The sequence below is a fragment of the Anabrus simplex genome, chromosome 7, assembly GCF_040414725.1.
Source record: "Anabrus simplex isolate iqAnaSimp1 chromosome 7, ASM4041472v1, whole genome shotgun sequence".
In the NCBI taxonomy this organism is placed as follows: domain Eukaryota; kingdom Metazoa; phylum Arthropoda; class Insecta; order Orthoptera; family Tettigoniidae; genus Anabrus; species Anabrus simplex.
Genome location: NC_090271.1, coordinates 347,848,346 through 347,866,800, shown reverse-complemented (window position 1 = coordinate 347,866,800; position 18,455 = coordinate 347,848,346). Strand labels below are relative to the sequence as shown.

General features: G+C 42.3%; 1 protein-coding gene across 3 annotated transcripts in view; it reads right to left on the bottom strand.

Annotated features, from left to right (window-relative positions):
• The window catches only part of LOC136877654 (delta(3,5)-Delta(2,4)-dienoyl-CoA isomerase, mitochondrial), a 276,941-nt gene that overhangs the window by 225,081 nt on the left and 33,405 nt on the right, over positions 1-18,455 (bottom strand). For all 3 annotated transcript variants that reach the window (XM_067151865.2, XM_067151866.2, XM_067151867.2), the window contains exon 2: positions 14,894-15,032. In XM_067151865.2, coding sequence (XP_067007966.2) covers positions 14,894-15,032 — 139 coding nt within the window. The remainder of the gene's footprint in view (positions 1-14,893; positions 15,033-18,455) is intronic.

Here is an 18,455-nt window from a genome sequence, read left to right as displayed (position 1 = left end):
TAAAAGCAGTTCCACCGAGGTAAGATACTTAATTCTAGTACATTCCGAGAACTTTTCAAAGCACCTATGTTTATTCTCGAAATAAAATGTACTCTGAAACAAATATATTACCTTTAACACGTTCCGTGCGGTTCGGGTCACCATGTGCCCCGAAACATGTTACTCTTCTCTGTCGGTGCGAACTTCCCAGAATTGCGAAGTAAGTAACTACGTCCTAGTTACGAATTTCCGTTAACTAATGGCAACCTAGTGTTCCAATTGAAGTAAAGGATCGAGGCATACTGCTAGTTTTGATCGGCCCACCGGTGACCCGAAGGAAGTTTTTTTCATCTTCCATTCATATCGCTTCGGGTCACCCTGAGTCCCGATTGTTGTCTGACCTATATTTTTATGCGGGAATCGCTTAGCGCGGTTACGGTGAATGTAGCCTAGAGTGTTGCTTCCCGCAGATGGTAGATTGTTGTTTAAGGAGTAACCCTTCTGATATCTGCTTTCTACATTGCCTATAGAGGTTACTGGAGTAGTTATTGATATATTTATTATCTTCCGAATATAATATTTACAAGCAATTTCACGTCCTTTTTAGGTATGGAGCTTTCACATTCTGACACACCGGTGGCACGGAAAAGAAAGAGGGTTAGGACGCACTGGGGTAGGCTTATATCACGTTCCGTGCGGTTCGGGCCACCATGTGCCCCGAAATATGTTACTCTTATCCGTCGGTGCGAACTTCTCAGAATTGCGAAGTGAGTAACTACGTCCTAGTTACGAATTTCCGTTAACTAATCAACAACATATTGTTCCAATGGAAGTAAAGGATCGAGGCATACTGCTAGTTCTGATCGGCCCACCGGTGACCCAATTATTTCCGGGGTCATTTCTGTTTCACACAATTGTTGAATCGGAACACTGTGGCACAGGTAAATACGCTGGAATGTCTCCTCAACAATAACGCACACAACAAGTGCACATGCATGGTTTAGGATGTCATACTAGGGAGTAAACAAAGTCAAATTCGCCAGGTCACCGGTGACCCGAACCGATAATATCTAAAGGCAGCATCGGGTCACCGGTGGGCCGATACGACGTAACATTAAGTCATCTAAAATTCACTGCCGCAGGGAACGTGTTAAGAAATTAATCTCATTAAATGCATCACTTCTTATCCATAAAGTCTTGCATAATAAAATGTTCACCAACTCTGAATTTCCTAAAGTCACTGACATCCATTCATATAAGACAAGGCAAAACCATAAATTACATGTTCATCAAAATTATACAACAAGGTTTAGCACTAAGGGAATGCAACACTTACTAATATCTGAATATAACAGCGTTCCTGACAATATAGCAATCATCTCTAAAACTGTGCCATTTTGTAACAAGCTTCAGAAGTATCTGTTAGGCACTATAAATGTGTAACAGTTATTTCTCTTATACTTTTTATTTCCAAAGACACCTTAAAAGTCAAAAAGTTGTTCCTCCTGTATTGTTACTTTGATAATAATCCACTTAATACTATCATCTCCATTACGTAAATAGCGATACTCAAAGCATATGTACGTTACATGTTAACCCGCCATTGTTGTGATTATCTATATATTTGTTCCTTTTGATAGAGCTCTTGTTCTCTGGAACCCTATTTATCAATAAAATAAAATAAAAATGTTTAGCCATAGGCCTTGGCATCTAAAAATTCCATTCCTACCTCGAGCATCGGCATTTTTGAGTCCTACTGACAATCAGGCATTGTCTTGGTTGAATGCAAATGTCAAAAAGTTACCAAGAATGGCTCACTGCATTCTCAGATTGTCTTCATATAATTTTACTGTTGTACACGTCAGGGGAAAGGACAACATTGTTGCCGACTGTTTGTCGCGCATGTTTGATGGTGTTGAAACAGCTGATTGCGAGATTGGATGCAGTCCCGATAATTATCTTCCTGCCTGTCAACTTCAGAATTACCCTTTTAGTTTCACTGATCTGTCTGAATTTCGAAAGAAAGACGATGAATGTGTTTGTCTGATTGACAAACTTTCTAGGAAGGAACCGGGTTGTGAGTCCTCTGAATTGAAACAGGGACTTATGTACCACAATAATCCTCGCAGCCACTCCTCTAAAATTTTCGTCCCTCTGAATTTAAAGCCCATGATTTTAAATTACTACCACGATTCCTATTTAGGCGCTCATTTTGGCCAACTAAAGACCTTTCACAAAACTGCCTGTATCTATTACTGGCCAAACTTGAAAAAGATATCTTTGAATATGTCACGCCATGTGACGTCTGTCAAAAATGCAAACCAGCCCAGAATAGTTAGGTCGGTCTTCACTCTACCAATGTTGCCAATTTTCCAGGGGAGAAATTATTCATTGACTTCTTCGGACCCTTAACAAAATCTCAAAATGGCAACATTGGAATTCTATCTCTTATTGATGCTTTCTCTAAATTCATCTGACTGTTCCCAGTTCGCAAGATCAATTCCAACGTTACTGTACTCTTGCTGTCAAAACATATTTTCGGCATTTTTGGCCCACCTAGAGTACTGGTTTCTGACAACTCCTCTGTTTTCACCAGTGCGAATTTTCGCAATCTTTGCTTTTCATGGTGGATCCGCCATGTTCGCCTCAGTGCCCATCACCTTCAACTGAACCTTGTTCAGAGGTTCCATCGTAATTTAAAAACATGCTTGTCTGCTTTTTACTATAACACACAATCCCTCCGGGATTGTTACCTTTCTTTTTTCAGCCTGGGATTCAACACTGCAGTCCACGAATCCAGCCAGTTCACTCCTGCCGAGTTATTCCTAGGCAGAGTACTCAACGATCCGCTCTCCCTGAGGTGGAATATAGGGTATCTTTCGGAGCCTTCCTACCACCAGAGTGTACTGGAAAAATGGAATATATCCTCCGAGCACCTTGTCAAAGCCAGAGATAGGGTGGCGAAGAGGTACAATAAGGGAAGGATACCTGTACCTTTCCATGTCGGAGACTTGGTGTTAGTAAAAAGATTCCCCGTCAGCTCGGCCGTGGATCACATTACTGGGAAACTGTGTCAGAAGTGGTCCGAACCCAGGAGGATCATTTAATTTTTGGGACCTGTCACAATCAAACTTGAGGATCTTTCCAGTCGTCTGCAGTCCAAAGCATATGTCTCCATGCTGAAACAGTATCATGCCAGGAATTCGTAACCCTTACTATTTAACTTATTTGACAATTTCATAGTACTTAAACTGTTTTTTGTTCCAGGAAGCAATGACCTGTTATAAGAAATAGATGTACAAATGTAAAGGACGACTGTCTTGTACAATTTATCATGGTGTCTATATTTACGAGTAGGAATGGGACTCGAGTGAAATGGAGTGACTCATGCCTATACCGTGTGTTACCTGTACCCAACAAGAACTATACATATGTTTACCTAACATCTGCTGTTCTCTGCGAGTCTGTGTTGGTGTGTGAAAGAACACATACAGCCACATCTTTCTCCGTGAGTTCTTATTAACTGGTATAACAGAAGGAAAGAAAAAACATTTATGTTTGCATACATTTTCAGGGTGTTACATCCCTGTACATGTGCTTTGTTTAAATTATTCATACCATTGTACCTAGAATAAGTTTAGGTATTAGGTTTGGGGGATATATGTGCGCGCACTTAGATTTAAGTGACATCCTTTGGTAAAATGAGCCCTGCTGGCTGATCACCAGGAAAGGTCTCATTTTCTGGGGTGTGTAGGGAAGGTATGCCGAACCAAGCCTGCCTTGGTGATGCACTTCCTTTTTTCCTACTTCTCCTCGACTGTCGTCATCGCCATTAGCGATAACATTACCCAAATGTGACGTGAAACTCACAGTTTCTCATTGAAGATGGTGCTCTAGCCACCTGTGTTGATACACAGTCTGTCTCTCGCTCACCGAGTGTTACGTTGGTCTACTCGTGATACCAACAATGGAGGGACTGAAAATGATGAACAAACTGGGATTTAAAATGTGCTTCTTGACCTACAAATTGCTATTATTGTGGATTTACTTGTTTCAATGCTCGGCTCTCTGCTGGGGGTCATTATTTTGATTGACGTAAATATTTTGCGATTCCAGATGTGCTGTTCCCAGGTATTTCATTTTATTTTATTGTGCGTGTCATAGTTACAAGAACGGTTCTATATAATTGCATTCCTGTAGTCTTTTATTACCTGTCTTTGCAGGCTCCTAGTTAATTTTGTGTGTGTTTTTAAATTTTTCTTTCTTTGTTTGTGTGTGCACACGCGAGAGAGGAGAGTGGTATTTACCTATCTGTTTGTTTGGACCTGTGTGTTTGTGAGTTCTGAGACCATGCACTTCTATTCCTCACCATCTTGAATCATGGCTGAGCATTGGTATATTATATGATTTGACGCTACGGGGTTTAATCCATGTTTGCACACGTGAGGCAATTTGGATGTCCCAGGTAGCAGGTCGACGAATGTTATGATTGCTACGATTATATTTGGATCAGCCTTGCCTGTTTTAGCGGTGGTCCAGCATTGTATCTGTGGTGTTCAAACCAAGCTCATGAGTCCACGATATCTGTTGCTATCCTGCGCGTTGGTATACGTCACGTGCCTTGACACACTGGCCTGGTCTGGGTCGATTTTATATTGGGTCTCTCTTCTTGTTCATACATGTGTGTGCGTGCCTGTGCTGACTGCCTGTGTACGGTTTATAGTATTCTCCATATCTCGTAATTTTAATTTTTCTTTATTTTTCTTTTCTGTTTTCGTTTTAGTTGGCCGGTTTGGGCCATGTGTGATATGCTATTTTATATTTCTAGGTCGTTATTTTGTTTTTGTAACTGTGGCAAGATCTTGTTCATTTGCTTCTGCTCCTTCGGGAGGCTGTGTTTTGGCATTGTTGTTGTGACGTGCTAGCATCGAGTGGACGCTCGCTTGGAGCACGCACATGCTAACGGTTGATATGTGCGCGGTCCGCATTTGTACGACTTCGTTATCCCTTTCGTGGTTCCATTTTCTGATCCCTTCGATAATGTGTTTATATTTTTATGTGGTCGTACGGAAGTGAATAGTGTGATCATATGTACTATCGCCGTGTAACAAAAAACGGGATCCTACTTGATGTTCTATTTTTCTGCAGTTATATAAGTAATTTTTAATGTAGCTTCCCATTTTTGCTTTTCTTAATATTGTGTATGTTGGTAATAAACCCCATTTTCTTTTGATCCATTCTTTTATTCATGGGGGTTACGGGTTCCTGCCTTTCTGTCCCTTCGCTCCTCTTTTGCCTACAAACAGGTCCAGCTGCGAACTGTTTTAGTTTGTTCCAGTCCATCCACGGCAATTTATGAAGAGAGGTAAGTGAGGTAAGTATCTGCGTGTACATGTCGTGTAGTGGGTTGATGTGTTATGGTAGCAGGGTAGGGGTAGTGGAACGTCCAAGAAGAGAGCCGAATATCCGATCGCCGAACTACGTGCACAGTACAACGCAGCCCCAGCCATGTACAATCTACAAGGAGGTTTTCTTGACATGGCCTATATTATGTCTATAGGTTGTGAGAGTGCTCGACAGGTGCTGCGGTGTCCAACAACGGAGAGCCACCTACCGAGTCCAGCTGCAGGAGGGGACTAAGGGCACCGACAGAACGCCGCGGGAATTCGACGCCAGGAGACATGATTGTGGGCTAGTTATCATGAGATGACACCTGTGGTGAACTGCGCGGCACTGAGATCTGCCCAGGGAGGATGATCGGTGGGAAGCGGAACTATGAGGAGGCTCTGACCTCTGTCCCAGGAGATGGAGGCAGCGATGGTAACGGCACGACTGGAGGGACCCCCACTAGGAGACGTGGCACCAATGGAAGATGAACCGATGACCACCAAACGAGGATGCCACTTGACCAGGACACTCCTTCCAGCACTAATATCGAATTTCGCAACTCGAAAGAAGAGAAAATTCAGCAGGGCAAAGGCTGGGATGAGCAAACTGGTCCCGTGCATCACACTGGAGACTACAAAGGTGCTCTGACCCTGGAAGTAGGCAGAGGTGTGGACGAAAGGAAAACCACCGAAGTTCCGTCTGCCACGTGAGGACTTGCGGATCGTTGTCACCGGAAACGAGGACACTGTCGACCGGACCCAGCGGATCCCCCATGGGTAGGGGGTGGGCCAACCGAACAAACCATCTGGCACAGTATCGTAGAGCAACTTGGGACGAACAGCCTTAAGGAGAAAGCAATGTAATGGTTACAGCTTCCACCATGCCAACCGTATCGGCCCACCCGCTTACGCTTCGACCGTGCCAATCACAAGCAAGAGTTAAGTGCTAGACCGGCCCCCTCTTGCTTCCGTCTGTGGTAGCGTGGCATGGGACTATGGAAATTACCGGACGATTAATCTGGAGTCTTCCATCTCGCAAGGTTCCTGGACACATCCACCATTCGGACTGTTCTGGAAGGACTGCCGCAGAGATATATAAGGAAGGAGTGACTTGCCTGGGTTGCAGCTGGTGTGGTTCAGTCGTGAGCGACTGCCAGTGCTGTGAAGTGTGTGAACTGCCGTGATTGTCAGACTAGCGTGCTACAGTGTGGACTGACAGTGAAGGAGAGAACGTGTAGCCGTGCGACGTGGAACCTTGTGTGTGAATGTAAAACTGTGTAATGTGAGAACAAGTGAGAAACTAAGAGAGACAGAGAGCATACGAACTGTGTAAGTGTGTGTTATAAGCGAAGGTTATGTGTAGTCCTGTGTAGTTTAGTGCTTAGCTAATAATTTTTAGAAATAGGACGCTACCAGGTTCTGTACTCATTTATCTACTCCGCCAACACATTACAATACCTATCAGAACACACAACCACATCGTATGGAACTATGTTGGACTTAGTTTTATTAGCCCATATCCTAGGATACTCTGTTCTAAACTTACCCTTTAATACCTGTCAATACCACAGGACGTGCTTGTAATGTTTACTTTTACTATGTAAGTTCTAATATGTAGGTATGTCATTTTAGTAATTATTTTTTTATTGTGGTGAGCTTCTGGCATGCACGAAATGCACTGTGTTTACCTAAATGTTTCATAAAACAAATGCATTTTTCTCTCCCAAATCCAGTAGAAGTTTTACTAATTCGATTTTAGTTTTGTATACCAGTGGGTTCAGGATACCTTAGCACATGATCATCAGAATAAAGACGTTACATTATCCAGGCATGATGATCAGATGCTGCTCTGTGTTACACTGCCATTATTAGCAAGGTTGCAGCTGAGCAAGTGACACATGAATGTGCTATACTAGTGCACTGCCCAAGGTTATCAAGCAAGACATGTTGCATAGGCTGACACAGAAGTTGCTCACCACTGAACTTACATTTCTTTGTTGATTTTCTGGTGGGTTTCACTAGTTGATAGTGTGTTGCTGAGTGATCAGTTCAGTGAGTGAGTTGCAAGTCCAGGCAGTCAGTCGTACCATACTGATATTGCTTCGCGGATCAAATGTAAATTATTGCAGATATTTTGATGTGGATTTATATTAAGTGTAGTCGGTGATAGTAGTGGTGTTATCCATTCTCACTTCCAGGAAAATGCTGGGACTGTTTCATTCACTTCATCTTCATTAGCTCCTCAACTGAGGCTGGCATGAGGAAGGGAATCTGGCTGAATTATTTCACCTGAACTCACCCTGACCCTGTATGAGGAAATGGGACTATACATACATGGTGGACAGAGAGTACCAGTTAAAAGTTAACTCAGGTTTTTCTGTAGAAGTAGTTCCTGTTCTAAATAATAAAGTTAACCAATGAAGCAGATTCGATTTGCTTTCTTCTTAAGCTGTACACTTATTTTTCAACTAACACAGTGCAAGTTGAGGCCCTCAACAAATGTTGTTCAGGCAGAATATCCCTCCCATTTAAGGCCAGACAGTTTTCATATTCTGATCTCCTAAAGTAATAAGAAGGACAATAGGGAGGAAAGGTGGTTGTACTTATATGTAACTATGGTATCCTGATCATACCCATAGAACCTCCAATCTTTCATTGAATCTGAACCATGGGAACGTAACATTTCTTTCAAAAATCCAACTTGCTTTGGACTTAATTTGAAACACAATTCCCTTGGTGAGAAGTCACTGAAAATGCCATAAGACTATCATGTCCCCTCTTGTCACTGGAAAAGTCTCCAATATTTCCACGAAAAAAAAAAAATGATCGTAAACTTCCTGTCTCTCATTAAATTATAAAATACTCCTTAATGGCATCTGAAGTCAATACTGAACAAAAACATGAGATTCATGAATTGTAGTAATGAATTACAAAAACAAAATAACTTCAGTACTTAAAATATGACTGGCTCAAAGGTGTTTCTATAATAACAGTGCCATTCATTTTCTGCTGGTTAATAACCATGAACTTTGTTTTATGGATTTTTAATTGAAGACTACGGCAGGGAGATGGGTTCTCACCACTATTATTTAAATGTGCTCCAGAAATGGTAATGAGGGAATGGTTTAGGAAATGTCCCCCAAAAATAAAGAGTGGCCAAAAAAATCAAAAAAATTGCCTGAGTTTTGCCAACGATTTAGCATTACTAGCAGTAGACATAAAAGAAGCAAAAACCCAGATATCAGAACTTCAAAACATTGCAAATAAAATTACCCTCAAAATATCATTTGAAAAAAAAAGAAATTATGACCCAAAAACCAATACAACTAAAAGAAGTTACCATAAATGGTAATAAAATCAAAACGGTAACTCAATTTAAATATCTTGGAGAAGTAATAACGCATAACCTAAATGAAAAAATCTCAATCCAAACAAGAACAAATAGATTACCTAAAGCACAAAAATTAACATGGGATATCTACAAAAAGAAATGTTTATCAATAAATGCAAAAATAAAACACTACAACACAGTTATAAAACCGGAAGCTATATATGCAGTAGAAACAATTTTTCACCTGAATAAATAATCAAAGACTGACAGACTTCAGAAAATTGAAAGGAGCATTGGAAAAACAAAAAATACCAGAAAGATGGACAGTGGCGGATCATACCTAACAAAGTCGTGTACAAAGAGCTAGAACCCATAACAGATAATATGCATAAGAGGAGACTGGGATTCCTTGGACATATCATGAGGATGGAGGATTCGAGACTTCTGAAACAACTAGTACAACACAATCTCCTCTCAAAAAATACCAGAACATGATTTAAATGGATCAGAGAAGTAAGAGAGGATCTGAAGGAAATAGGCCTTACAACAGAAGACACAACAAATAAAGGAAAATTGAATACAAAACTCAAGAATACAAACCTCGCTTTACCCTTACACAAAACAAACCAACAACACACATATTTTCAACCGAGGAAAGGGCACAAAGATCGGAGCGTATGAAGAAGTACCGGGAAGACCGCAAAGCCCGAACAATCCCTTCAAAGAGACCTTAACGATGGACTGACTAAAGTGATCCAAGAAGAAGAAGAAGAAGAAGAAGACCAAACTCTTTGCTTACTCTGTTGATCCCTTTACATAGGAATTGAAGGTCTTCAATTGTCAGCTTGTATCCCGACATCACAGCAAATGGTGTTCCTGCTGATCTCACTGCGGGGTGCTAGAACCAACACATCACTTCGCTCTACGTAGCCTGGACAAGCCGCGGGTTGGGAAAGGGGCGATCCCAATCTGGGGGGAAGTCATGGCTGTGTGAACTCAGTCATGATAATGCCCAGTGGGGACCATGTGAGTAGGCCTACTGAAGGTGGAACAAACTTGACTAGGTTCGGGCCAGGGACGGACCACTGGATGGACGACTGAGGGGCGTGGTCTCTGCTATCGAGAGCCTGAGTTGTGGGAGGACAATGTCTGGCTGTATACCTCACCACAGATGGTGAGAACGACACTCAGGACCCTACAATGATTGAAATATGGATGCTCATAAAGAACCAATTTCAAAAACTTCGACATCAAGGGAAGACATGGAAGCTCCAGTAGAGCAGATCTGGGAGCAAGCCCAAGATGATGGAGACAGAAGTTCCAATTGGACAGGCTGTAGCTGACTCAAAACAAGAAATGGCAACAGAAGCTCCAGTAGAGCAGACTGCTACCACAAGCAAACCAGGAAGGTCCGTAGAGACAGAACTGAAAATTTCTGCATCGAAAATCAACAGATTTCATATTGACAGACCACCTCGCAACAGTGCATATTACAAAGAAAGGAAGAGAGCGAGGAAGGAAGTCAAAATAGTGGCTGGAACTTGGACGGAGAAGAAACCAAGGAACAGAGATCGGCGAGAGGCTATCCCTCTGACAACACACAAAAGGCCAAGTCGGGGGATAGTACACCATCAAGTTCGGCTACAAAACCGCCCGCCAAGAAACAGATAGAAGAGACGGTCATGTCCATTTCGGAAATACTAAATTCAATCAAGGCAGCAATAATACCCAAAACCTTTCCAGATGGGAAACTGAAGGAGGAAGACGTGAAGGAGCTTTCATCTGTTCTGACAGTGCAAATGAAACTGCAGTCGGACGGATGCCTTCCAGGCTTCCTCAAGTCTACTAAGCTGGAAAGTGGAGCAATGGTACTGATCTGTGCAAATCCAGAAACTAAAAGTAGCTGGAACAGACAGTGGCCAATTGCAACCCTTGGAAAGGGGAAAATTTGGAGGTGGCAGAAGCCAAGAAGGTGCTGAATATTACAAAGGTCATCACCAAGTTTTCTCCTCGATTCGACAAGATGAAGGTTGATGATGTGCTTGTCAGGATACATCAGCATGACACCAAACTTTCGACGAAAGAGTGGAGAGTGCTGAATGCAACAACTACTGATGACACAGGAAGGACAATTTGTTTTGGCCTTTAATGAAAGAGATTTTGAAGAGCTCAAGAAGAGAGGCCTTAAGGCCAAGCTTGGACTTGGGCAGATCAAATTTCAAGTAATTAAGGGAAAAACAAAACTTAGTGTTGGCAAGGATGGTATTTAAAAAATCAGCTGTGGCCAATTTCGTCAGGAAGTTCAAGTCCAAGGCTATGCAAGAGCCATGGGTAAAGGGCAGAGTAGCAAGACTAGCGGAATCTGGAGGTAAGCTAATATACGATACAACATTGAATATGCCTAGAACATGTTCACTTATGAGCAGAAAAATAAAATGCCTTGTGCAGGAACATTGTTCAAAGGACTTACAGGCGGCCAAGATTAAACATGGAAACTGGGAAGATCCCAGATAAATAACCATACGCTCTGCATACCTCCCATGTGACTCAACTAATCTGCCCCCATCAGAAGATGTTGAGAACCTATTTGCAATGCAAAGAGGAAAGGCGAACACCTAGTCCTTGGAGCAGATGCAAATTCACACCACACGGCATGGGGCAGCACGAACTGCAATGCAAGAAGTGAGCCTTTACTAGAGTTTATTATTGGAACTGGGTTGACGATACTAAAACTAGGAAACAAACGTCATTTATAAATAAAAATCGAAGGGAGGTAATAGACATTACACTAAGCACTACGCATATTGGAAACTTTATTAAAGACTGGAAGGTGCTGGAGGAACCATCATTGGCAGACCACCAGCACATCCAATTTGAAATAGATCCGAGACTATGAGGGATTGAGATGTACAGAGACCCAAAAAGAACTAACTGGGATAGATACAGAGAAATTCCAACTAACGTGAGAGGACAGAAAGAATTGGATGAGGCAGTAGAGCTATTAGAAGAGGCCATTATAGACTCATTCCATGACAACTGTCCGCTCAAAGAAAAACACAAAAAAAGTAAGGTGGTGGAACAACAAACTAGCCAAAGAAAAAAAAGAGGTTAGAATGTTGTATAGAATATCATCTAGAAATGGTATGTGGGACGTATATCATAGGAAACTCACTGAGTAGAACCTAGAGATATGGAAAGCAAAAAGAAAATCTTGGAGACTGTTCCGTGAGAAAGTGGAATCACACACTGAAACAGCAAGGCTCCAGAAGGTTCTGAAAGCAACTCATATAAATCAAGTGGGGACACCGGAGAAACCAGATGGGTCATTTACTCAGGCGGGGAGGGACACACTAGAGATGCTAATGGTGTGTCACTTTCCTGAGGCTGAGGAGATGACAGAAGAAGAAACAGCTGGAACAGTGACTGGAGCTTGAAGAGCACACTGGAACTGTGCCAACATAATAATAAAACACAACCATATAAAATGGGCAATCGACTCGTTTCACCCTATAAAGGCTCCGGGTCCAAATGAGATACTTCTGATATTCCAACCGGAAGGACGGGAGATACTTGTCAATGCCCTGGCGGACCTTTTCAGAACTAGTCTAACTTTAGGGTACATGCCAAAATCATGGTCTAAAGCAGTATTCATACCTAAGCCTGGAAGGGCAAACTATGCCCAAGCCAAAGCATATAGACCATTATGTTTAACCTCCTACATGCTGAAAGCAATGAAAAAAATTCTGGATAAATATATCAGAAGAACAGTGCAGCTGAACTCAACATTACATGAAAATCAGTTTGCATATAGACCTGGCAGATCCAATGAAGTAGCACTCCACCAGTTGGTTTGTAAACTAGGGGAAAGCCTAGAATATAAAGAAATCGCTCTGGCAGCATTTCTAGATATAGAAGGAGCCTTCAGCAATACACCTATGACTCTATGATCAAAGCATTGGAAATGAGCAAGGTGAGTAAAACCGTCATCAAATTGATTAAATCCATGTCAGATGGAAGGAAGATAAAAGCAACCGTTTGAAAAAACGCTGACGGTTAGGGCCATCAGAGGCTGTGCTCAGGGAGGAGTTCTTTTGCCTCTGCTGTGGAACCTCGTGGTGAACAAAATCATAGATATGCTCAACGAGCAGGGTTTCTATACACAAGGATATGCAGATAACCTAGCGATTGTGGTACGAGATACGATGATGAGTGTTATCCAGGACCTCATGCAAAGATCACTCAACCTTGTGGAGAACTGGTATCGGGAAGAACAACTATCAGTTACCCGAACAAGATGACTCTGGTCCCTTTTACAAGAAGGAGAAAATTAGAGAGAAAGAGATCAATGAAGCTCTTTGGGCGACACACACATATATATGGAAGAACAGGCACTGCACCTAGGTGTAGTAGATAAAAATCTAACCTGGAATCCACATATAGAAAGGAACATAACCCGGGCCAAGAACTTGCTGTATGCACATAAAAGAGCCGTTGGAAAGACACGGGGCCCAAGACCATCAATGGTAATGTGGATATACACAATGATCTTTAGACCGTTGATGGTCTATGCTGCAATCATCTGGTGACAGAAAGTCAGTCAAGGAAAAGTCAGCAGTAGATTGGATAGCCGGCATGCATAGCCACAACTGGGGCTGTGAGAACTAAGCCGACAGAAGTCTTGAATACTTTACTTAGACCTCCCATCACTATGCAATTTCATAAAAGGACAGGCAAAAATGACTTCATAGAGATCTGCACAATCAGAGTGCTGGAATGCACAAAGACCCAATATAGAACACTGTAAAATTAACAGAGTAATAACAGAAGAAGTTCTACACATGCCTTCTGAACATATGATACCAAAGTACAACTTTGAAAAACCATTTGAGACACAGATAATAAAAAAAGAAGACTAGGATATCAACAAATGAAATACTGAAAAAGAAGATATAGTGTGGTGGACTGATGGCTCAAAGACTGTGGATGGCACAGGAAGAGGGATCAATGGGGGATGACCTGAGAGATCAATCCAGATGAGCCTGGGCAGACACACTACAGTCTTTCAAGATGAAATGATAGCTATCACAACATGTCTTGAAGAAAATCTGAAAATGAACTATAGGAATAAGAACATTTTCATTTTTACAGACAGCCAAGCAGCCATTAAGGCACTAAAGGCAGTCTGGATAAGATCCAGAATTGTCTGGTATTGCCAGTCAGAATTGTCTGGTATTGCCAGTCACTTCTCCTGAAGCTCTCAAAGTACAACATTGTCAAAATGCAGGTATAGAAGGAAATAAAAAGACAGATAAACTGGCCAGGAAAGGGGCAGAAACAGATTTTGGAGGTCCAGAACCTGTATGCGGGATTTCCTGTGAACAAGCCCGACACTACATAGGCAAATGGGTACAAAAGAAACAAATGGAGAACTGGAAAAATACTCCAGGATGCAGGCTTACAAAGGAACTGATAAAAGGACCAAACAAGAAGCATACTAAAGAACTGTTGAAACTCAGCAGGGAAAATACTGTGTAAGATGGGTAGTAGGATTGTTGACAGGACACTGCCATCTGAGAAACACCTACATAGAATTGGAGTAATAAGAGACAACATATGTAGGAAATGCAATGAAACAGAGGAATCAGCTGAACACATACTTTTCGAATGTGAGGCGCTGGGTAGAATCAGATGCTCCACTCTCGGACTATCAAGTGAGGAGAGAGAAAAAATCCAAGAAGACCCAATGAGAACAACCTGCAGCTTTGTGAAGGGTTCAGGTATATCTAGGTGGGAATGAAGGGGAAAAAAATGGCAGCAAAAGATCTTAGAGGTCGACACTAATTAGGAACTAATATTTAGAGGTCCCATGAAGAAAAAAAGAAAAAGATAAACATAAATGATAAGACTAAACACATTTTTGTATCCTGATCTCTTCAGTAATGTGGTGTTCTATTTTGATGCAAGCTGTCTGATTCCAATGCAGCTTTCTGATGATGTTCACCCTCCTACCACTCTCTCCATAAAACGAGGAGGAACCCTAAAAGAGAACACAATACCTACTTCAAGTCAGTCTAATTTTCACCATAATGATTTATTTCCCATTCCTTTGATTACAGAATTCAGTTTGTAACTTGCCACCTGGAGAGAACATGAACATTTTCCAAGAAGCCACAGTAAGTAAGGACATAATACTCACAACCACATGGGTCTGTTCATTGCATTCATCTTCTGGGGCCTGTTAATCTCCACATGATACACAAATTCTTTTGGCACCGAAACATTGAGTGTTTCAAACTGAGACGCTGATGCAACCGAGAATGCAGAGGTTATATGTTCTGAAAGGAACAACATACAATCTTTAAGACAAAGAAGAATAAGAGGAAAATGTAATTTTATTGTTAACAAACAAAATTGGCAAAATCAATCACATAGCAAAATAATTCACTACTCAACAAGGACAAGAATAGCTATTTTTATGTAGATGCAGTTGCTTCAGTGCAGCCAGTATTCAGGAGATAATGGGTTTGAACCCCACTATTGGCAGCCCTAAAGATGATTTACCATGGTTTCCCATTTTCTCACCTAATTTTGTAACAGTGCAAAATGGATCGCAATTATCAATCATGTAAAACTTCTGCAGGTAGTTATGCTATGTTTGAAATCAGTTGATCAATGTAAAAAAATGTGGGGAAAAAAGCCTATTACATACTTGTATCTTGGCTGTAAAGTAGGTAAACAACACAAAAACTGGGCTCCACGACATGTCTTGTGTAACATGTTATGTGAAATTAACAGAGTGGATGCAGGAAAAAATAACAGCATGTCTTTTGCTGTTCCAATGATTTGGAGACAGCCTACCAGTCATCTGGAGGATTGTTACTTCTGCATTACCAAAATAAAGGGATTTTCAAGGAAAACTAAGGATAACATTCTGTATCATAAACTCTCATCTGCCATAAGACCCGTGCCACACTGGTCTGAAATTCTGTCCGTATCCCTCTGCCCACTCGGGAAGATTACATTACGCAAAAAACAGTAGTTATATAGATTCAGGTGTTTAGAGACTTAATAGTGCTATTTGTGAAGCCTCGTACTTTGTACAAACCGACTGAGACTTTGCAACTAGTTACATGTCAGTAAACACCAAATTTCTCTGCTATGAGCAACCACATGGAAGAGTCCGGACATACATATACACTATGTGATCTAAAGTATCCGCACACCTGGCTGAACATGACGTACAAGTTCATGGCGCCCTCCATCGGTAATACTGGAATTCAATATGGTGTTGGCCCACCCTTAGCCTTGATGACAGCTTCCACTCTCACAGGCATACGTTCAATTAGGTGCTAGAAGGTTGCTTGGGAAATGGCAGCCCATTCTTCACAGAGGGCTGCACTGAGGAGAGGTAGCGATGTCGGTCGGTGAGGCCTGGCATGAAGTTGGCGTTCCAAAACATTCCAAAGGTGTTCTATAGGATTCAGGTCGGGACTCTGTGCAGGCCCATCCATTACAGGGATGTTATTGTTGTGTAACCACTCTGCCACAGGCCGTGCATTATGAACAGGTGCTCGATCACGTTGAAAGATGCAATCGCCATCCCAGAAGTGATCTTCAACAGTGGGAAGCAAGAAGGTGCTTAAAACATCAATGTAGGCCTAAGCTGTGATAGTGCCACACAAAACAACTAGGGGTGCAAGCCCTCTCCATTAAAAGCATGACCACACCATAACACCACTGCCTCTGAATTTTACTGTTGGCACTACACACGCTGGCAGATGACGTTCACCACAGAACAAGATCTGCAGATAATAAGAGTGAAGAAAGGGTGCCTCATTAATACTGCGGAGAACCCATTTATTTTCCTGAACAAGTTCTGTAATAACAAACATAACCTGAACGACAACATAGAAAATTTTAATTTTAATTTCGTGTGGCTATTTCTAGCCGGGTGCAGCCCTTGTAAGGCAGACCCTCCGATGAGGGTGGGCGGCAGCATCTGCCATGTGTAGGTAACTGCGTGTTAGTGTGGTGGAGGATAGTGTTATGTGTGGTGTGAGAGTTGCAGAGATGTTGGGGACAGCACAAACACCCAGCCCCCGAGCCATTGGAATTAACCAATTAAGGTTAAAATCCCCGACCGGACGGGAATCAAACCCGGGACCCTCTGAACTGAAGGCCAGTACGCTTACCATTCAGCCAGCGAGTCGGACACATTGTTGTAACCAAGGTTGAAGTTTACAAAACACAACTTTTATTGCTTCACTTTATGATATTTACACAAATAACTTAAATTTATTTTGAAGCAAGAAGGAATATTGAATCTTGAGAAAAGTCTGTCTTTATACAATATGTACAGGTTTGCAGTCTTTATATACACTTCTATCTTGAAAAGATAGTCTTTGTGAATTGACACGTTGATAGTCGAGAACTATCTGGCACACTAACATAAATGTTCATGAGAGTCCTTGTTTGTTGAAGTGCCTGAATTCCTAAAAAGCAAGTTCAATTGATTGAAGAAATTCCACCTAGCGAAACTAAGGGAGCTTGCATAATTTAGGGAATGAAATTGGCTTGTAAAAGAATTACGGAACATAGGCAGCGGAAACAGGTAAGGGAGCGGTGACCAGAGGTGAAACCTCGTACTGCCAGAAATTCAGTCCACCTGGTCGAAGCACATTTTCAAGAGGAGTAGCCTCCGTGCTCGACGTAGGGTGTATTCTGGAGCTGGACACCGGGGCAAGTGGGCAATTGAGCAGGCAGGGAGCTCCTATTTATAGTACACTCGATGGTCAGGCACGCGCACTGAGGGCTGCGCGTCGAAGCTAGCAGAATGATACACAGGCGCGCGTGCAGCTGGCTGGTGGAGCGAGACGGGAGCGCCGGACATACAACACCCTCCCCTCCTAAATACGCCGGTACGGCGTGAAACGGCGGCGGCGCTGGCGGCGACTGCAATGCTGGGGCGGAGCTGCTGAAGTCTCTGTTGTATTGTCCGGAGCTGGAACTGGGCGGAGTGGCGCTGTCTCGTCCTGAAAGGAACCCATTGTTATTAAATGATCTAAAGCGCGTTCAGCAATAGATTTATCTGGTTTAGCAATAGCATCAATAGCTGGACAGGGGCGGTAGCGTAGACGTATCTGATCTTGATGGCGGCAGATACGTTTCTCCGTAGTCTGTATCTCGTAGAGACGATGACCCAAAGATCTGTAGATGACTCCAGGTATCCAGAGTGGGTTGGATTTGAATGTCCTGGTGTAGACCTTGTCGTTGAGGGAGAACTTCGTTGGTGAGGTCTTATGCTGGGCCGGAAGAGGCTGTAACAGAGAAAGTAAAGTTCTGTGAGGTCGTCCATGGAGCTTCTGTGCAGGAGTGATATTGTCAGCGCCGGGTAGAGTTCTGTAGTTGTTTAAGAGTTGGAGCAAGGCTTGGTCTTTAGTTAAGCCTGAAGAGACAGCTTTCTTCATACTTCTTTTAAATGTTTGTACGAAGCGTTCAGCTTCACCATTAGATTGAGGGTGAAAAGGTGGTGCTAGGATATGACGAATGCCATTATGTGTACAAAAGTTCTGAAAGGCAGTAGCTGTAAATTGAGGTCCGTTGTCCGAAATGAGTACTTGCGGTAAACCTTCTGTAGTAAAGATTTTCTGGAGAGCACGAATGGTAGCTTCGGTTGTAGTAGTCGAATGCATATCCACGACATATGGAAAGTTTGACAGTGAATCGATGACTATTAACCACATGGAATTGAGGAAAGG